General features: G+C 36.6%; 1 protein-coding gene across 7 annotated transcripts in view; it reads left to right on the top strand.

The window, feature by feature from the left end:
- Nucleotides 1-22,753, top strand: part of PCDH7 (protocadherin 7) — a 421,068-nt gene that overhangs the window by 54,238 nt on the left and 344,077 nt on the right. Inside the window, exon 2 of one of the 7 annotated variants that reach the window (XM_047856164.1) lies at nt 10,930-12,727. The exons of the other annotated variants lie outside the window; for them this stretch is intronic. Coding sequence (XP_047712120.1) covers nt 10,930-11,007 — 78 coding nt within the window. The 3' untranslated portion in view covers nt 11,008-12,727. Of the gene's footprint in view, nt 1-10,929; nt 12,728-22,753 lie in introns of those variants that run through there. 7 annotated transcript variants of the gene reach the window in all.

Here is a 22,753-nt window from a genome sequence, read left to right as displayed (position 1 = left end):
AGTTAAGTCCAAGTGTATCTGTGGAAACTAATCAGAAGTGCACCAGATTCATTGACTTAAGCCAATCCATCACAGTCATTTTTTAATTTATTTCCACATGTTCTTCCAAGTTCCCATTCTTGAGGAAGACTTTGACCTGCAAAAAAAGAATGAAATGTATTTTATAATGCATGTTTGTTCTGTTTTCTAACAACATAAGTATTTTGCTTAAGCAGATTTGCTAGGAAGTGACAGCTTTGAAAAATTGGACATAGGAGCGGCTGGAAACATTTCAGTTCCAGGCAATCTAAATAGTGCAGAGGGGAAAATGAAATATCACCGTGGTTTAAAGATGACAGTTTTGTCAAAGATTCCCTTTCATTCTTTGGCTTAAAACAAATGGAGTAAATCAAGTGTATCTGTTCGAAACATACATGTGCACTCGCAGAGGAAGCCCTTCCTAGGAGTTATTTCTTTAGAGAGAACCAATGAGAGAAGTATCTTCAAAAAATGTATCATGAGGTGGGAAGACTATCATTTTCTTGGCCTAATGATGAGTTTGGCATGCTTTGCAATCAATGAGATTTCACAAGGACTGCCTTTAAGAAGAGAGGAAAATTTACAGGCTTAACACCATCTGAGTATCGCGTTACTTACACTATTGGAGGTTCTTCAGAAATGTAATGATATAATTATTATTTTGGGGTGTGTGTGTGTGTGTGTGTGTGTGTAATAGAGAGCAAGCAAGTAAAACAGAGGAAGGGTTTCAATAAACCTAAGATTAGATGCTTAACTTTTTATGGATATAAAAAAATGTGATAATATTCTCTACCTGAAAAATGGTGGGCATATTTGAAAAGGTATAGCAAGTTTGACAAGGCCTATTTTTGAGAACAGTGTTATCACTGGGGCGCCTGGGTGGCTCAGTCCCTTTAAGTGTCCAGCTCTTGGTTTTGGGTCAGGTCATGATCTCGCAGTTCGTGAGTTCAAGCTCTGCATCAGGCTCTGAGCTGACAATTCAGAGTATGCTCAGGATTCTCCCTCTCTCTCTCTCTCTATCTGCCCCTCCTGTCCCCTTCCAAGATAAATAAACCTAAAAAAAAGTGATTCAGATAGTTAAGCTCAAATTTTCCAGAAGTCTACACTATATAGATTATGTTTCTTTTAGGACCGTCTTAAATGAATAGCGATCACATTTTAAATTATTATTTAACCAAAGAAGCACTGTTCCTTTTCTCATATGTCCTATGCACAGTCTGTAATATGCTTTGGGGATTATATAATAAGAAAATCGCTGGTAATTTCTATCTTTCACATTCCACAATTACTCAGTGAACCGATTGAATGTTCACAGGTTGTTCTGTTTTTTTTCTGCTATGTAAATGAATGTATATTTCAGTTATAATTTGTTTCAACTCACTTTTGGCAAAAGGGGTTATGTTAGGACTGTTATGTCCTGAAACCACTTTCACTTAATATGACATATTCATTAATTCCTATTCACTGTGTGCTTAATTTGTCTCTTATCAAGGAGATAACTGGTAGTGTACTTTGTCTGGATTATTTCACCTAAATCTGTCCCATAAAAAAGATTGATTCATTATGCTTTACACTAAAAAAAGAAAAAAAAATCTTACAACATGATCTATTTATACATTTTACTTCATTTTAGGGCCTATCAGTTTTTCATGTTAATGGGATTGTCATTTTTATATATGGTAGGATTCTTGGTAAGGTTTGGCTCTGAGCCAGAATATTACCTATCCTCTTAACTCTTTGGAAACGTTGACTTATTTTCATTGCATTAGTGCAGGCTTCATTTTATTTCATGTCCAAGATGACAAAGGTCACTTCATTAGGCACTTCGTTTGCCTTTCTTCCCTGTAGTTTTCTGGTATCTTACACTAAGTATCATAAAAAAAATGTTCTGCTTCCATTAACAAAAAGTGAGCAGAGAACAAAAAGCCAATTATTTGCAGCACATAAAATCCTTATGATAATTTGGTAGACTTTAATTAAACTAATACATCACACTGCACTTATAAGACAAAGGAGCAAAAGAGAAGCAAATAATCTTTTTTTTTTTATTCTGTTAAGAAACACCATATTGGTTTTTGATTAAGTGCTTTAAGACTTGTGACCTATTTTAAAGAGTAAGATTTACTGTCCTTTTCATACAAGGCATATTACAAAAGTTCTATATGATATGAATTGGGACCACCCTCCCCCTCCCCCCCAAAATTCTGAAAGTTAGCTATAAAACCAGCTTGGCTCGATTTTTATTAATTTCTTAGGATTTTCCAAATTCTTCAAAATAAAAAGAGATTCTGCAAATTTAGCGCGCGGAGACATGTTTATATTACAAAGAATTTTGTTTTGGTATTGAAAGTATTTTGTTGTATGTTTTGCATTGCCGTCCATTCTTTCTTTGATGAACCCACTGTCGTTACGAATGTGAAGTGTACCGTAAATTAAAAGGTTGTCTTTTGTAGTTGATGGATCTTCTCTGCATTTCACAACTGGCGTGTGTAGTGGAATTAGAGCTACTGTGTCTTCGTTAAATAATCACATCCCAAAATCTTTGACTTTTTTTGAGTTGTAATTTCCATAATTTAAATAGAAATAAACCACTGAATTGGGAGTTGGGGCATTTAGTTTTATCCTAGGCCTGCAGCGTGATACTGAATATGAGTTGTCACCCCTCAGGGCATCCGTATGATCACTGGCAAAATGCAGTTTGGTAGGAGGTGATTCTAGGTGACTTCCTTATCTCTGCAATTACATTTCGTCAATAATTATTAATGCAATGTCTTTCTGTGTACTCAAAGTCAGTGTTTGATCATGATCATGGCAATCCTTACATTGGTGCCACAGTAGTTACAAAAGTATTTATGAAAACATTTCTAGAAATTCCTCACTATCGGAAAGCATACATTTTTGAAGCTGGTCAACCAGAAGTAACATTGAAAGATAATTATATGCAACTTAGAAATTCATCTGTTATTAACGAAAGGACCACACGATCACTGTACCAATTCTTAACACTTCCAACATCGCTTTCATAAGCAGGAAACTGGATGGCTGGATTTTGTAAGTTTGTCCTATCTCACATTTATTGTTTCAAGACTCAATTAACTCCCTGGACATTTTGCTTCATTCCCTTGTTAGTGGATCAAACTCTTAGTGAGTTTATACATCACCTGGAAACATTTTGACCCCCTTCTACCCCTTTCTATGGGTGTTTAAAGATCTCCCAAGTAGCTCTCAATTTTTTGGGCACACGATTGCAATTTCAGTGGCATTAAACAACAGCCAAGCTTGCTATGATTCACTTCATCTTCTCTTTAACATCTAGTCCCTGTCCGGGCAGCTTCGCGCTTTGGCACATGAATAGTAGCCACTCCCGCTTTTGTTTCCCAAGGTGGCCAATATAGCCTTCTGAAGACAATAATGAGGATGGTTAAGTTTGCATCAGTTTATATTTTTATTGGGCTTTAAGAATGGAAATGCATTAGTGCTCAGCTTTGGCCAGGTGTAGTTGGAACTGTAGAGCTGGGATCCGCTTTAGTGCTTTTGCCTGTATATTGAGTTCTGTCACTCCCTGATTTAGAAAAAAAAAGATGTTTCTTTAAAATATTTATCTGGAAGAAAAACGAGAAAAAATAAAATTATGAATTAAGGCATGTGGGATTTAACATTTAAGAATACGCTGTTCTAGAACAAGAATCCACAAACACTTAATGAGTTTTAACAAACAGTTGTTTTAATTTCATACTCTGGCTTTTGACAGGTAACTTAATTTGTGTATTTCTTTTTTTTTTTTTTCTTTTCAATGAACTAAGGGATTTTATTTCCTTTTTTACATTTGATCCTATGAATGAACCTTTCATCTAAAGTTTGGAACACACAAATTATATTTATTTGAATGCAGTTAATTTGCATTTACAGTCAGAGGTTTAGTTATTGAGTTAAAAATTACCTGAATTGTCATTTTCTTTAGTTGGTAAAGTCAAGCATAGTCTTCATTCTTTTATCAGATGGTATAACTATTTCTAAAATGCTAGCATGAGGCTTTTATAAAGAAGACATCTTTGCAGGCAATATACATTGGCTTTTCCTCCCTGAGACCTTTTGCCACTCACAATTCACCCTAATTTATATTTATTTATTTATTCATTTAAAATTTATTTTACTTTGAGAGAGTGAGAGCAAGTGCAAGTGGGGGAGGGGCAGAGAGAGAGAATTCCAAGCAGGCTCAGCACTGCCAGCACGGAGCCCAGTTTGGGGCTCAAACCCACAAACTGTGAGATTACAATCTGAGCTGAAATCAAGAGTCGGACGTTTAATTGACTGAATCACCCAGGCACCCCTGTTTATATATTTTTTAATTACGTTTTTTTCTTTTTTGATTACTGAAGTAGTACACCATTGTTATAACAATTTAAGTATAGAAATGGGTGTCTTAGAATGTAGAAGTCTGCTATAAACTCCACCCCAAAAAACAATCAGTGTTTTAAAAAATAAGTATATTTCTATATTGGTTTTAGAAAATGTTAATACAATCGACCCGTGAACAACATGGGTTTAAACCGTGTGGATTCACTTACAGGCAAGTTTTGCAGGACAGCAGGATAAATGTATTTTCTCTTCCTTACAGTTTTTTTTGTCTGTGTATTTCTAATTTAGGATGGGCCAGAGGGTTTTGTTATTGTTTTTGTAATTATTCCATTGGTTCTTTCTACATGAAGACTTGCTCTAAGGAGAGAAAGTAGAGAAAGTACGTCATGATTGAGTTGAGTGGAATTATAGAAATGTCTGCTTTAGGTAGGGGAATCAGCTCACCGTCTCCCGACCTCACCTTGTATCTGCCTCATGGTTTTGCCTCTTCTTGTGCAGTTTCCCCTCATTTCCATAGATCTTAAGCTTACCTTTCCTCTAAGACTCAACTTAGATCCCATTAGTCAGCAAGCACACAGCCTACTACCCTCACCATAGTTTCTTCTCACTCTTTGGAGCTCTCATAGTTTCACCTACTTGGTTCTTCTCCTTTCCTCCCCACTGTTAGTAGTCTTTTATATGTGTGTGTTTGTATATCTCTTCAAAAGATAAATAAAAGCTTCCCCAGAACCAAGACTGGTTGATGTTGCTTTGTATTTCTCTCCATGTCTTGTGCAATGCTTCTTACATGATTGGGCTCTATCACCTTTGTCATTCTTCCTAACTGAGATTCCATGATTGTAACAGTCAGTCTGTCAATAAATATTGATTGCTTGGCTGTCCAACCTAAGGCATTCTTTTGTTAGGGCCTAAATCATTCATTTTTTTTTTTTTTTGAAGTCAGGGCACAGTACTTATGATGAGGAATTGGTATGATATTACTATTTCCTTTCCTTCCATGGCCAGTTCAGTGGTTGACTTACAATCTAAAAGGCTTCTTTTCTTAAGCACCTAGTTCAAACAGTGCTAGCAAATGGTGTGTGTGTGTGTGTGTGTGTGTGTGCACTTTCACATGTAAATGAGGCCTCCCTGTCTTTGATTGGATAGAATTTGCCTTATTTGTCTTTTTCTGTTGTTGGCAATGTAGACAACTTTTGTGTATGTTGAACTTTGTTATGTGTTCATAAATTTAAACAATTATGATAGAATCCTGAGTATGATAAATACATACTTTAGGAAACTTGCCTAAGTTTGTTTATTATGCCTTAAAACATGGCAAAAATGGAGACATTTGCAGTTATAACTTCTCTGTTTATTTTTAAAAGATTCATCAAAGTCAGATAAAAAATAATCATGAAAAAGATAATGCAGGGAAAAACATTTGGCTAGAAGCCAAAAGTCTTGTTTTGGGACCCTGATTCTTTTTTGTGCGATGTTCTGTAAGAAGATTAAGCTCTCTGAGCTTCAATTCTTTCATATGTAAAATGAACAAAATTGTAGTTTCCACTTCACAAGGGATTGCAAGGTAAAATTATTAAAGTGTTATTTTGTAATAAACATCTATACAGGTGTGGCAGTAACTAATAATTATTATAATTTATGGTTTGGGATGCATCACTTAAAAAAAGGAAGTAGGGTGGCTCAGTTCGTGGAGCGTCTGACTCTTGATTTTGGCTCAGGTCGTGATCTCACAGTTTGTGAGTTCGAGCCCCATGACGGGCTCTGTGCTGACAGTGCAGCATCTGCTTGGGATTCTCTCTCTCTCTCTCTCTCTCTCTCTGTCCCTCCCCTGCTTGCAGGCTCTTTCTGTCTCTTTCTCTTAAAAATAAATAAACATTTTTAAAAAGTAAATAAACAAAATAAAAATAAAAAGGAAGTAAAAGATGAAAATACCACCCAGAATTGTCCTCCTTATAGTCTTTCATTCACCAAACCCCATGTTTGTCTGATGTCTCATTTTGCACTTCAGATGATTTTCCAATATTTTTAAAAAAGTAACAGATAAACTTTCAGTATTGATAGGTGACTCTGCCCTGGTTTAGCTTCTGTATTATACGTTTATGCTCTAAAATATGAACATCAATTTCCTGTTCCTGGATTGTAGAAATTACCATCAATTTAATTTTCTATGCTATGGAAAAATATCTGCTTTTCATATGACACCTTTTCCTTTTCTCTAGATTTGAGTGTCAGTGAAGGACAAAATAATGAATATTCATAGATCTTTTACATATTGCCAATTATATGAAAACACATTCAACAGATACTTGTACCTAATCTGCACCAATTACATAGGTGCATGATTTAGGTTTGAAGCATACCTAATAAAAATAAGTAGAAAAATAGACACATATTCCTTTCAAAATATTTCTTTTTAAAAAATTTTGATTTTATTTATTTCGAGAGAGAGAGAGAGAGCGAGAGTGGGGGTGGAGTGCAGAGAGAGGGAGAGAGAGAATCTCAAGCAGGCTCCACACTGTCAGCACAGAGCCTGATGTGGGACTCGATCTCAGGAACCGTGAGATCATGACCTGAGCTGAAACCATGAGTGGGACGCTTAACTGACTGAGCCACCCAGGTGCCCCCCAGATATATATTTCTTAATTTATGGTTTTAAAATGTTTGTTGTTGGGGCGCCTGGGTGGCGCAGTCGGTTGAGCCTCCGACTTCAGCCAGGTCACGATCTCGCGGTCCGTGAGTTTGAGCCCCGCGTCAGGCTCAGGGCTGATGGCTTGGAGCCTGGAGCCTGTTTCCGATTCTGTGTCTCCCTCTCTCTCTGCCCCTCCCCCGGAGCCACCCAGGTGCCCCCCCAGATATATATTTCTTAATTTATGGTTTTAAAATGTTTGTTGTTGTTTTTAGACTTAATAAGGACATTTCTTTAAAAACATTTCTTTAACATTTATTTATGAGAGAGAAAGAAAGACAGAGTATGAGCGGGGAAAGGGCAGAAAGAGAGAGGGAGACACAGAATCCAAAGCAGGCTCCAGGCTCCGAGCTGTCAGCACAGAGCCTGGCACAGGGCTCAAACTCGAGGACCAGGAGATCATGACCTGAGTTGAAGTTGGATGCTTAACTGACTGAGTCACCGAGGTGCCCCAACCAATATAAGGACATTTCTGTTCCTATGTGTGAATGTTCAGCGTATTCTTGTACCTGAATCTGAATCCTATTCTTACTGTCTCCATCATTCACTTTCCTTCTCTTAGCACTACTCACCAGCTATTGGGAAGTCTGGAAAAGAAGAACTTAGGTTTTATAAGTTAACTTTTTATGGATAAATTTCATTAATTAAATTCCCAGCCTATTTCAGTCTCTTTGGTCAGGAAATGGAAACTGAGTGAGATATAGAGATGGTCTTGTAGAACGTGTTCCAGAATGACTTGGTTTCATCTCGTTCTGTGTGTGTGTGTGTGTGTGTGTGTGTGAGAGAGAGAGAGACAGAGAGAGAGAGAAAGAGAGAGAGACAGAGAGAAAGATACAGAGAGACAGAGAGAGACATATTGACTGAGATTTAGAACAAATTGAGGAGCAAGGCTGAGAGGCAGAGACAAAGGCTTGTCTATACAACTTCAACTGAATTGGACCTGACTGAAAGATTGGTTTGGTTGGATTTACCAGAGCCTATCTCCTCAGTGGCAGTGATCTGAAAATTGCTTCCAAGGCCATTTTAATTAGCTGATTCAAATCAAAACAAACACATCCTGGTGACCTCCATTTTTACCCTGGCCCTCGCCAATGACAGTTTTCAAAGCGGTGATTCCTAAGTAGTTCTCCATGAACTCAATAAGCTATCTGAGGTATGCACTTTTGCTTTTAAACATTAATCTTTAATGCTAAGGGAAGAATCCATTTTTCTTGGCTTCAGTGACAGGTGAATGTTAGTGCACAGATGCATTTGTGCAGGGGCTCAAAACTTAAAACCACAAAAACACGAAACCTGCTCATTCATAGTTAATTTATGAAATGAAATTTAGGAATGGAGTGTCATTCTTCAATATCATTTTAATATAGAGATTTCATTGGGCTCCATGGCAGTATGGTGAATTTATTACTTCGATGCATTTTATTTCTTGGGTGTGCTTTTAAGTTAAAAGTATGTCAGGTCTTGCAAATAGAAGATGAAACATTTGACACCTCTGATTTCCTATGTTTGTTGTGATTATTTTAATTGTTTACTCATTTATTAAAAACCTTGTGGGCAATTTTGCATAGTGTATTTCCTTAGAGAAAAGAATGACTACTATATGAGATAGATTAAAAAGAGATGGTAGTGAAATTTTAGAAATTTTAGACACATAATTTAAGACAGAATTACAGAGGGGAGAAAAGGGGGAGAAATAATATGCTATTAAAATAAAAAAGCATTTACTGCAATTCAAGAAAGATCTGTGCCATAATCTATCATACGACAAATAATTGAAAGTCAAAGATAGCCATATGACTTCAAAATATCTGGATTAGGCAATAGTAATACTGTGCTATGACAAATAATATGATTTCCTTCATTGGTTATTCTCAAACATGCGTTCATTCATTAAATCAATTTTCACTGAAGGCCGACCAGGTGCCAACACGGAGACCGTAGCAATAAACAGAATGGACATGACATTTGCCTTCAGGGAGTTCATTGTAGCCTCGTACGGGATGTAAGGCTTAAATGAGTAACTTCACAAGAGTAGTTAAATATTTGATAAAGTCTATGGCAACGTATCACATACAGTAAGAGCCCATAACAGGAAGGTCTAATGTCTTGGCATGCATTACAGCTATATTGTTGCAGTTGATTTGGGAATAGGAAAACAATATCTGAAACTTGCAAATGTTGAGCTTTCACTTGTGTCCAGGCAGTTTTGAAATGAAATGTGCAGTCATATAGTTTGTGTAAAATAAGACAAACTATGTTCATCTTAAACGTACAATTTAAATTAGGAAGATGCACTTATCAGTCATGCCTTCATAGATGCAAACTGCTTGTGTAATAGGACAGAATTTCCCAAGTTATGGTAATGGTTAGAGCTGCTTCAGAAAGAAAAAAAATATTCTTTTTATTTCTAGGAAAAGATAACAACTAATTCAAAAATTAAGACATTTTAAAGCTGCTTAAATTTATACAGCTAGGGGCGCCTGGGTGGCGCAGTCGGTTAAGCGTCCGACTTCAGCCAGGTCACGATCTTGCGGTCTGGGAGTTCGAGCCCTGCGTCAGGCTCTGGGCTGATGGCTCAGAGCCTGGAGCCTGTTTCCGATTCTGTGTCTCCCTCTCTCTCTGCCCCTCGCCCGTTCATGCTCTGTCTCTCTCTGTCCCAAAAATAAATAAACGTTGAAAAAAAAAAAAAAATTATACAGCTAATATTGATAATCTGTGATTAGAGCAATGCTTAAACATTTTCTGTCCTTGAATATGAATAATTAATTTCAACATTAGACATTACTTGTTTTTTTTTTTTACACCAATTACTTTCAAAAATGAATTGGTCAATTATTCAGTGGTATAAATCATTTACTTCTTTTCGAACTTCGATTCTCGTGTGCTGATGCATCGTTACTTTGGAAATTGAGTGGAATATTTATTTCTCTTTTCTGATTCTAAGTCTTAAAGATAAATACTTCTGGTAGTGAACTGTAGCATTCTATTCTATGGAGGTGATTTATTATTTTTTTGGCAATGTTCAAACTTACTAAATGTTTTACTAACCTCAATTGTGCTATCAAACTAGAAGACGATACTCTGTGTACCTTCTGGCACTGAGAGCAGAAATCAGCCACTTGGTCAGTAGCAAGTTCAGAGAAAAAATTAACACTATTTAAAACTGACGTTAGCAAAATATTTTGAAGGGATATTACCAGCACTTTATTTGTGCAAAGTAGATACAAAGTTGGAAAACATTGCCCTTTTAGGGTCATGACTTTGAGGGGAGAGTTATCCATCCCTGACCTGAGATCAGCAGGCCATTTGTTGATAGCATGTAAATTGCTCAGATTTCTGTAAAGAGACAGCTATCTAAGGATTGTTTTTAAAGACAAGAGAGCTACTTCGAATGGTGTGAACACTCAGATCAAGAGCACATCTCTGAGATCTTAGGGACTTGTAAATCGTAAAAACTGTGACAACAAAATTACCATTTCATTCTTTGTATTTGTAGTATAAACAAAGCCAGCATCCCCCCCCCCCTTCCCCCTCCACCCCTCTTCTGGTGACATTTCATAGCCTTGAAAAGCTTGAAGGCTGAAACACAACTAATTCAATGTTTCTTTTACCATGCAAATATCTCTTGTCAGAGATAGCATCCTTGAGATTAACCAGCAGTATTGATTTAGATGCCCCAGGGTTGTTAATTGTAGGGAACTGTTATATCTCTATGACTTCTGAAAGAGGTTCTGGCCACTGCAAATACATCTTAAGGAAGAAAAGAATACTATCAGCCAAGATGTGCACCCAAGCTTTGGAACTAGGCTGGCAAAACCCTACTCACATTGCTGTAAAGCAGACATATATTTTTGTATTTTTTGTAGGTGGATACAGTGCAGACCACGAACCCCCCTGGCCACATTGAGGAATCGTGTAAAATGAATGTATGTGCTCGTAAGTGAAATACATGTAATGTTCCAACTCAGTGTGTTGGATCTTAATAGACCTGAATTGTCTTGTGCAAAAAGAAATCGATTCCCAAGGGGCAGGACCACTATCTGATTAAAATGAAGCTCTGATTGTGAAGAAAACGCAAAATGGACTTAAAATAAAATCTCTGCAAAAAGGAATCAAACTATACTTAGCAAACAAACTAAAAAAAAAATCAAGCTCTCAATATGGAATAAAGGAGGGATGTGAGAGAGGTTTTGCACTCTTATCAATTACTGTGGAGAAACAGAATCAAATATCGTCATACTCAGGAGTGTGAAAAGAAGAACAGGAAATCCTTTTTCTTTTGGTTTGCACTTGAATGGACTGAAGCAAAGAGTGGAGACACATCCTGTTCCTGTTTATAGTTAATAATGTGGAGATTAGTATAGATGTGATTTCATTTGCCTTGCTTGAACTAATTGGATGCATTATGTAGAAATCACCTGAGCCTGTGCTAGATCAACAAAGAAAATGGAAATGTATACCTCAGGACTGAATTCTGGGAAAATTAGACTGTTCAATGTTATTTAATAAGGCGTTAAGAAGAAATACTACTGCCAGTCAGGTAAAGTGAGAAAGGAGTGGACAGGAAAGAAAATAGAATTTAGGTCATTCTGATACTTGATGAAATATAATTCATTATGGCATAAAAGCAGAGGATAGTTTGCAATGTATCTCACAGACATTTCACACAATTTCTGATTGAATTTAGGGTAAACCACGTAAATGTTCAAGGAATGTATGGCCATTATATCAATAGCAAACTGGCCTTTAAAATTTGTGGTCTTATGCATTCGTGTATGCAGAGGAGGGCTTTTTTATTTTGTTAAGAATGAATTGCATGCAGGAAGAACCTCTGTGCATTATAGTTATTTGCTCAGTTGAAGATACTGTATAAAGTCTCGTTTTTGTATGAGTATGGGTGTATTTGGATGCATTTGTGTGTATGCGTATATAAATGGAGGCAGGTAAAATTCAATGGTTAACCTTTGCACTTTAGTTTGTTACCTAGAATGTAAAGAGGTAGCGGAAACTGTCTTAAGCCATTTCATACGTGTTGTCATTACTAAAGATAATTATTCACAAATGAAGCAATTCAAATATAGACTGACGACTGCAAAGGCTCTCCAATTAAGTATAATATTTACTGCCATTGAGCCATTTAAATTAAGATAGTACCAATGTCTCAAAATAATGAGAGTAGGCTCCTGTGAAATCAGTTTGAGGACAGTTGGAAAGTCCTATTATATTCCTTCAGGTTACTTTTACTCAGTGACAGAGGATGTGAATCATGGCTGTTTTTATAGAAGAGACTCGGGAAATACTTGTGTTTTAACTATAACTTTTTAATATGCCTAAAGTTATAGTTTTTTTTCCATTTTCTTCGGTCTAAATTAATTACAAATAATCATATATTAACATAGATAAGATAGTAAATATTTAAAACAGATAGACATATTTTTTGTAGTCACCGTGTGCCATAATAATTTTGAAACTATTGTTCTCTGGTATTTGTATTCATGTCTCTTTATCTTGCTGATTAACTTTATAGTAGAAATTTTTACCTCTTCTTTCTATGTGACAATCAACTGAAGTTGGTATCCTATCTATACTATTACAGGGATTTTTGTCTTTATTTATGCTATTATAATAAGTTATAAGTCTACAAACTCTATAATTCTATTGTATTGAATATTTTTCTGTGACCAAAATAATAAAATGTAACTGCTTTATAAAATGACAATATTTCCTATTTTAGTAATCTCTTAAAACATAAAGGGACCTAAAATAGGTTCATGTTGCTGGCTTTGGAATACATTCTCCACAATTTGAGAGTGAAGAACTTAGTAACTTTAGATAAAGAGAAAAAGTTTGACAGAGATAATTTCGAGGGTGTAAGGAGAAAAATACCCCGAACAGATTCAGGAGTTTTGATGTCAAATTTTGTTTTGCCACTAAACAGCTATACACACACACACACACACACACACACACACACACATATATATATATATGCTTTTAGGTACTCAGATTTCTTAACTATAAAGGATGGGTTCAGAATGCACAATTTTAAGATCATTTTAATTCTTAACTTCTAAGGTTTTGATAACTTGGAAACAGTACAGCACGACACTTAATACTGATTATATTAATACTCAGTAGTGATCATTGGTATTAAGAGAATCACATGCTGTTTTCCACTTAAATTGACCCAAAGCTGACCGCATGCCTTAAGAGTAAGGAGAAATGCGAATTCACACTTGTTTCTGTTCCATCCTTAGTCTGACTTTCATGGAAATATGTACCGAAGTATAAATAATCATGTTCTGGGATCAATAGGTCTCCCTAAGTTAATTGATCCAAGAGGCACCCAAGTACAAAATCACTCAATTTGTAACAGAAGAAACCTTTTTGTTCTGCACTGAGTTGAATGCCTTCCCTGGCCGAATATTAAAGTGCCAGAACCAGTTTTTCTTGCTCTTTACCCCCCAAGGATTGATCAGCACATGAAGGTCTCTGTGACTTCAAAGGCATTTCTGGACTCAGATCAGCCTGGTTGGGTTCAGAGGAGAAGGAAACACTAGCCCCTGATGTTTACGGCGGTAGGCTGTTTCATCTCATAGTCGTTCTCTGCTTAGGAGAAGCAAGGAGCAGAGGAGTCTTGCAACTGTTATAATTTCAGGATTAACGTTTAGTCGCAAAGTGCCTCACACAGAAAAGCAGTGCTTTTATTTTAGTTTCCTGCTACTACTCCAACTGGGAAAGGTCAGAGAAGCAGTATGAGGCAAAATGAAAGCATATACATGTCAATTTTGGGGCGGAGGGCTCATACTAACTTGCAAAGTGGTCTCACTTTCAAAATCACAAAGGTGGTATGGATAATCTTCAGGGATCCTTAGAGAATTTATTACACTGAACATTTTTGTTTGTTTGTTTGTTTGTTTCAGTGAACTTCTGGTCATTTATGGAACTGATTTAGGTAATAAAATTTAATTCTGTCACTTTATTCTTTATTCTACAAGATGAGAATAAAGATGGGAGTCCACCTACCAAGCCTATCCCATGACCCATTATCTCTAAGTAAAATGTTTACCATTAGCTTTTGATTCTTTCCGTCTGAAAAAAAAAAGGGGGGAGGGGCAGTGGAGGGTGGAGGTGGTTCAAAGAAAGAAAACGATTATAAAGAGCAGCAGTGGGGTAACTGTTAATGAAATTACCAACTGAAAAGTTATGTTCAGAATGCATCAGCCAATTGGATGCACAGAAGTCAAAATTTCACTAAAATACAAAAAAAAAAAGGCTTAAAATATTATTGAGGATTGAAGTAGTTGCGTTTGGTGTTAATTCTGCTTATTTATTTATTTGGATGCTATTATTCCATTTCTTGGTTTTGATAAATATAAATTAGTTGAGTTACCAACAGTCAACTCTATAAAGATGATATGTTAATCGCTCAATTTAATATTTATGCCAGCCTCATGAAGCAGATGCCATTATTGTCATATCACCCATTTCACAGATAAGGAAGATTAGGCACAGAGAATTTGGGCAAATTTGCAAAAGTACAGACCACCAGGAGATAGAGCGGGGCTCTGAGTCTTGCCAGCCTGGTTTCAGAGGCTACATACACTCAGCAGGTCACAGATCCTTCGTGCCAAAACTTGAGGGTCCAAGTTAGGCTCTGGAACGGCTCAGGGGGACAGGGGTGGAGTTTTTGGTTCTTCGGATCACACATCTGTTAACATGAGTGAAGCAGATTCAGCATGCATGACTTCAATGTGAAAGGCATACAGACGTTCTCGCACACAGAGTGTTGGACAATGGTAGAATCTGTGATAGGACGCCTGCTTTACATATTGGAGACAGGGAAGAAGAAATTCTTTTCTAACTTACTTTGCTTTGCAGGCTTAAAATATGTTACTAGGTAATATTTGCATCAAACATCATTTGAAAATGGAGACTTCGCTGTGGACGGAGGCAAAAGACAACTGCATTCTTTGAACAAGGAGAGCTCGCACGCAGGCTAATGGGAATTCCAGACACACAGGCTAATTATTACAATGTCATGTACGAAGTGAAGGGCGCTCAGAGTGCCTTAAGAGTGCAGCATCTGGAATCCAGGTTGCCTGGGTTCAAAACGTGGATCGCACACTTTACAAATTGAATGGCCTTTGAACAAGCATCTCTCTACCTCCATTTCTTCAGATGTGATTGAAAGTTAGTAACAGCATCTACATTGTAAATTAGTTGTGATTATTAAGTGAGATTTAGCCAGGTGATGGGAGTATGGCATGACAAGACCTCAGTAAATGCCGGCAACTCTTGATTTCCTTATTGTTGTTTTATAATCAACATATGAATAGAGTGTAGTTGTTGCTGATTGAGATGTTCATGGGCTAAAACAAACTCAATGTCACTGTCACAAGTGACACAAAATGCACCTCACAGAACAGGTAACTCCAAGCCTCGATATACTTCATATACTATGGCATGAAACTGAGCAAAAGAGTGCGGGTACAGGTTCTCTGGGGGAATTCATGAGTTTCTGGTCTGCTACAATTCAAATCTTAGAGCTCTGTGAGCCATCATTTCTTCAAACATCGACAAGTGAACAGAAACTGTGAAAGCTGAAATCAGACCTGTCATCATCCAATGATGAAAGTTTTTAAAAGGGCAAAGAATAATTTTTGAAAGATCACTTTATCTGTAATTATAAGGGAGTATAATTTTCCCCAATTAGTAGTGACTTAAGCATTGTGAAATGTAAGAATGATAAATTATTTGTCAGATTATCATAAAAACTAAGGATAATGTTGATTATGATAACCCATCCATGAATAAGTAGCTACTATTCTTTGAAGATATTTAGTAATTTTCTATGATATATGATAGGGCTTCATTTTCAAAGTCCTTTATTAAGCAGAAAATGTGCTTTGTAATCTATAATAACCATGAGATTTGAATGTGTGAAATACAAACAAAATAAATACTGGCTGGATTGAAGTGGGTAATATTTAATGTCTGGAAAGTCAGTGGCTTTCATTTTAAACATTGTAATTGGCTAATTATATTGGAGAGGATAAAACAAATAAACTATCATTGAAAATGTTGTCTGTCCTATTTGAAACCATGTTTTGGATAATATATAGTGAATATTAATTGTGGCTAGAAAACCTAGACTTCAGAAATGTCCCTGTGTTCTTGGGAACCCATAGTATTGCTTGTGAAAGCATGAAGAAGTTATAATATTCTAACTTCATTTCACAGTTTAGCAACTAAGCATCTGAAAAGAAACAGGGCCAATTACAGATTTTTATAGGCTATCCATTTCAATAATTTTTACTTTGTTTTCATGAAAGAACTGGCTACTCTATATTTTTATGGATGTTAATACCACCATAATAACTATCTTATGCTTCTTTTTGTGAATTTCTAAGGAGGAGTTAAGATTGGTGTAATTAAAAATGAGTATCTTCCTAGATTGTATCCTTAGATGTTAGGGGGGAAATGAACATGTCCTGTTTTAAGAGATTGGAATTTTGAGACCAGGTACAGCTCAGCCTGTTTTGTAACTGCCCAATTGCTTCCGTGGAAATTCTGTCTCAGTAGCAGGTGAGGGGGACCTAGGTCTCTCATTTTTTTTTCTTTTCTCTGTGTCTAGCTGTTAAAAGGCAGGTCAGGATGATTTTTTTTTCTCCCCTATATGTCAGGCTCATGAAAGAAGCAGACATTTGGTAGATGCATTCTAGAAAGATCAGAAACGGCTACCTCCTGATAATACATTTCAAGTGGATATAGTGCCTTCTAACTTTCTGCTGGTTGACTTTTTAAGACCCTTGCATATTTATTACATAAAAATCTGCCCTTTTCTGAACCCCAAATTGACACTTGATTGTTAAAAGTCATGTAATTGAAAAAAAAATCTGTGTTCAGAAAGACCCTGATAATGTTAAGGAAACAATTAAGTTATCCCATGGGCCTTTTTAATAAAAATTCTATGATGGCTAGTCACATAAATGACTTAATACTCACATGGAGAAGTTTGTGAAAATGTTTATGAGGAAATGTTACATTCAAATGAATATTAAGAATCTGTAAACACAGGATCTTTTTATCTTTCAACGAACCATTTTCAATATTAGGAAGAAATGAAACACATAGTTTGTACCAAGCTTCTCTGGTAATTCATGTGCTCTTGTCATGTGAGATTAACATTTGGATTAAAGAATATGATTAAAGGGTTCTAAATTAGTGGTTACCAAGTTGAAATAGTGCAAACATTGAGACAGTACAATACACCAATCTATTTCATGCAATATATTTCTTATACCAATTAATTAGCAGTTTAATTAGTGTGATGTTTCATGTTGTGACCTAAGCCATTGGACTCCCAAGGGGTCTAATGGAGACAATGAAAAAAAGGAAAAGAAAGCTTCAGAATTGTTGATGGTTGTGTCACATGGCACCAGAATTAAAAATAATATTTCATTTAGGGTTGCCTGGTTGGCTCAGTCAGTAGAGCATGCAACCCTTGATCTTGGTGTCATGAGTTCAAGCCCCACCATGGGGGTAGAGTTTACTCAATAAATTTTGCTTTAAGTTTATTTATTTATTTTGAGAGAGAGAAAGTGTGCATGGGAAGGGCAGAGAGAGAAGGATGGAGAGAGAATCCCAGGCCGACTTTACACTGCCAGTGCAAGGAGCCTGAACTCACCAACCCATGAGATCATGGCCTGAGCGGAAATCAAGAGTCTGATGCTTAACTGGTTGGGCCACCCCCAAAACATTTTTTAATGCTTTAAAAAATAATTCTTCATTTAAAAATAAAAGAACTTGCGTATGCTTTTTTTCCCTGGACTCAGAACAGATTTTTTTTTAAAGGCAGTTTTATGATATGAAATACTCCCATGAATTAAAAGCATATTAAATATCTAAATGTGCGATCATATTAAATGAAGTACATTTTAAGCAGCAAGTGACCACAAATAAATGCTTCAAGGCTTCCCTCAGATAAAACAGAAGTACTTCTCATAATTTTGAGAGCAAACATAAAAGATATGTATTAGGGTGATTATATTTTTGAATATATAATGTGATTCATAGGATTCTATTAAGAGCCATTGAAATGACTTACAAAGGGTTGCATTTTGGAAAGCCACAATGGAACTCTGCCTTTAGACAGGCCCTAGGAAAAAAACTATGCATCCTAGAAATAATTTATCAAGTGTGTGACACGAAAGGGGTCTCTCGTCCTTTTCTTCCCTCCCCAGTGAGAACATATTGGGATTGTGTGTGTTAGTCTTTATTGCATAAAATGGAAGCTTCTGCTGAGCCAAAGACAGTCATCCGCCAAAAGATTGGTTCTGCCTTTCCACAACAGCATAAAGAATGGGCACAGTTGTTATGAATATTGAGCTATAAAATACAACAAACCGTCTGGAAGTGCTTTTCTCTTCATTTTACACCGCGGACAGTTCGGAACATGCGAAGAAATATAATGATTTGAGGATCTGACAAATATCCCCAGATTTTGTCAAGCCTTCATTCCCAATCACTGATATCTGCTGGACTTATTTCATGGCCACATAATTAGGCTGTTCATTTCCTGTGAGTTTGCTTACTACAGTAGGTCCAGAGGGCTGCTTTTTTCTTTTCAGAAACTGTTCCATAACCTCTTTCGGCAGTTAATGTATGGATGCCATTTGGAACATTGCTGGTTATTATGTTACTCACAGATATTTTATTGTACACAGAAATGAGTATTTATGGAAGTCTAAAGTCTCTGTTATGCAAAATCTTATAAAGAGAAAGCTGTTAAACTTTCACTTTTTTTTCTCCCTCTGAATCTTTCCCTCGTCTAACACGTCAGCTTGAATTGCCTCTTTTTCATTTAGTAGAAATTTTTAGCATATGGAAGAGAAAGCATATACACATTATGAAGTTGTAATTGGTAATCTGTAATTAATTGTAACTTCTATTTTCTAAAATAAGGACAAATTTGAAATTGTGGTACAAAATAATTCAGTAAACATTTGTGCCAAAATGTTCCTAAGATGTTCCTAAGCTTCTTTTCTTTTTAGTTGCATAGTATTCTGTCTTCAGACTATCAGAAAATTGCAATTTAGTTTTGCTCTGATAGTTAACTGATAATGATCCGATTTAAGTGATCTTTCAGTTTAAATGTATTTAGTAGGAATTTGGATTAGTATATTTGTCCTCTCTTGGATTTCCTATAAAAATATATAGTTTAACTGTATATAATTCATAAATTAAATGTTTATTTATTTTTGAGAGAGAGAGGGAGGGAAGGAGAACATAAGCAGGGAAGACACACACACACACACACACATACACACACACAGAATCTGAAGCAGGCTCTAGGCTTTGAGCTGTCAGTGCAGAGCCCGACGTGGGGCTCGAACCCACGAACTGTGAGATCATGACCTGAACCAAAGTCAGATGCCCAACCAATTGAGCCACCTAGGTGCCCCTATAATCATGAATTAAATGAACACCAATTATGGACTAGTGTTGGAGGCTTTGGATAACCTACTTAACCTTTCGTGCTGTATTTAAATGGGGGTAATAGTCTCATAGCATTGTTAGGCAATGAGGATGAATTACTAAGCTATGTAAGTAAGGTCAGAAATAAATTAATATATACATTGATTGCAACTGTCTAGCATAAAGTGAGCAAGTATAAATAACAGTATTATTAAAGAAAGGCTCAAAAATGTGACTGACACAGGTCACATAGCTATTCACCAGTTGAGCTAAGATTCCAGAAGCAGTCTTAATGCAATGCAGCATGGTGGGTGTTCTAAGTGCAATCTGCTCCCCAAAACAGACCAATAGGTTTTCCAAAAGTCTTATACTAGTCACAAGTAGGCTACGATCCAAACTGCAGGTGTATCTGAATTTAAACCCTGATTTCCTCAAACCTTGACAGGAATCTAAACTTGATGGTAGGAATCTAAACTTGTTTATTGCTAGAGACTTCACCACCTTTATGAATAAGCTTTCTGTTTTCGGAATTATTTAGAAATGAAAGATGTTTTTGGAATAATTTAGAAAATGCAAACATGAGAATCAAATAAAAAATGGTCAACTTTCAATGCACACTTTGAGCTGTTTCTAGGAGTCTCTCTCGGGATTTAGACATTATTTCTTCAAACAAACACTGAAAATATGTAACAGGTGTATTTATTTTTTTTAGTGGACGTCAGCTGGCTGTTTAGGTAAGCTCATAAGCCCATCTCCCCTTCCCCTTTCTTTGAATATTTGGAATTCTATTAATTGGAGGTGTCTGGCTGTTTTAGGGAGCACCTTCTGTGCAGTGTGCTTTTCAGTCATTGCCATATCCTTTGTGCTGCCATTCAGTTCGTTTAACTCTGAGATTTGGGAATGTTTTTATTTCCGTTTTCCTCAAATATTTTGCTGTAATTGTTTCCTATTAGCTTGTTTTAAAAGACAGGTTACCGTTGGATCTTTAAATTGACTTCTTTTCATGGAGCTGGTTGTATGGTCCACCCCTGTCCTGCAGAAGTTGCCATTACCTATCGTTTAGTTGAATTTGAAACTGATAGGCCTTAATGACTGTTATTACAAGTGTTCCACTCACTGTGCCATCTAGTAATATTGGATCGTAACAATATGTGCTTTAAAAAAAAAAAAAGCTTTCTCTCTCTCTTTCTCTTTGTGCTGCTGGTGACTGTTCAAGACTTATAACATAGAACATGATCAGGCATGGAAAGTATAGTCGAGCTGCTATTAATATTTGTGTACAAATTACATGTAGTGGATTGAGATATTACACGGAAGGCTGCAGGATTGCGTACCTTGCTGCCCAGAGTGTTGCGAGGACAGAACGACGTACTGCTTCTTAGTGTTGTCAACGTACTACTGTGTTCAGGAACACGTAGTCCTAGTCATTTCTCATAAGTAGACTTCAGATTCCTTACTTTAGAATTCTATTCCTCTACCTCTAATGCTCCTCTCATATTTGTCTTTTCCATTCTTCCTTTTTGTGAGCTCAGTGTTCCAGCTCAGCCTGGTGACTTTCAGGTGACTTTACCTGCTTTACACTTTGCTACTAGTTTATCGTAAGCTATAGTGCTACGTCCTCCAACAATCCTTTGTCTTCCTAACTTTACTTGAGGGAATCCTACCTTCCCTCTTTTTCTGGTTACCAAGTCATTCGTGCTAATTTGAAGGCATTTTATCTGTGTGGTTTTATGCTACCTGACTCTTCCAGTCTTTAATGATGGAATATTTTGATGGAATAGTTTCAAAGTGTATATGCGTATTATTTCTACCCTAGAATCTCTTCACTGGGAACATCCAAGCCTGACTCATATTTACCATCTCCTTGTTTTTAGCAAAGTACTTTGCTTACAGTAGATCAGCAATTGCTTGACTGAATTCATTTGATGCTATAAATGCAAGTCTTGGGTGATTTGAAGACGTGCAATAAAGTGTATAGATATTAGTCATTCGATAAGTATTTGTTGAGTTTCTCCCCTAGATTAGGTACTGGAGATTTTTCATTCTTGTAAAATATGAAATGCTGGGTGACACAGGTGAGGGGATTTACACATATTTATGTACACATATGTCACAAATCATATGAGCCCTGTTAGAGCTCTCTTAGAGCTCTCATTCCCCTGTGTCACTCAGGATCTACTCTACTCCGGGCGCTCTGTTGTTAGCAAGACAAATATGTGTTTCCCAGATGTGAGAACTACATGTTGCCACGAGGGAGAGCTCTGGTGGACAACAAGTGGGTGCCAAGGCTGGAAGCTGTGAACAAAGTCTGGAAAGTAGCTCAAAATGTAGAAGGCATTAGATTCATGTTATGGAGATACAACTTGACGCTGGGAGAGATGGGAGTGACACAGCAGAGGTCTTCAAAGACAGAGGAGTGGTGACCCTGATTTGTGAGGGGAATAACTTTCAAAGCAGGGTGGAGGAAGCACCAGAGAGGAAGAAACAACCCTCACAGGATAGGAGTTGCGCTTTAACTGAAAATATATCTTTCTTGGACTTGGGATTCAGTGCTATCAGCTGCCATACATTATGTAGAATACAAAGTCGTAGAGACAACTGGTCTCTTTGGTCATTTCTTGGCACCGAAAGAGTGTTCTGCCCCAGAGCCCTAATTCTTTAGTAGAGGAATTAGTATAACTAATACCAAAAGGAATACAATTTAATGCATGGTTTCTAAAATCAATAGACACAAAACCATTCTTTGAAGATGGAGTTCAGGTCAACTGGAACTGTTTCTGTGTGATAATATTGCAACTCTGTATGATGTTTGGGGAGAAATACACACATGATTTTAACATAAACTTCCTTTGCTCTAATGCTGTCAAAAGAGGCTTTGCTTGATGTTAAGCTCTGATCTCAAATGAAGTCATGCCTTGGAGGCTATCTTGAGGCTGAACGCTTAAAGCATCTTCACTCATCAAATCTATGGAATCCCATTTTTACCTCTATCATTGCCTGAACTCATGTTCCAGCTGTAAGCTGATTTGTATCTCAGACCTTATCCAGAAGTATTTTTATTTTTTTTTATTTTGCCACATATTATTAAAGTATTTTCAATGATTTCTGTTTCCTCTTTGTGTTTTATGGTTAAAAAAAAAAGAGAATTAATACCACAAATAGTACAGATATGATTTTCACTGCCCTGTAGTTTCTAGGATTTGCTGTTTT

This window comes from Prionailurus viverrinus, chromosome B1 (genome assembly GCF_022837055.1).
Source record: "Prionailurus viverrinus isolate Anna chromosome B1, UM_Priviv_1.0, whole genome shotgun sequence".
Classification (NCBI taxonomy): domain Eukaryota; kingdom Metazoa; phylum Chordata; class Mammalia; order Carnivora; family Felidae; genus Prionailurus; species Prionailurus viverrinus.
This window is presented reverse-complemented; position numbering and strand designations above follow the sequence as displayed.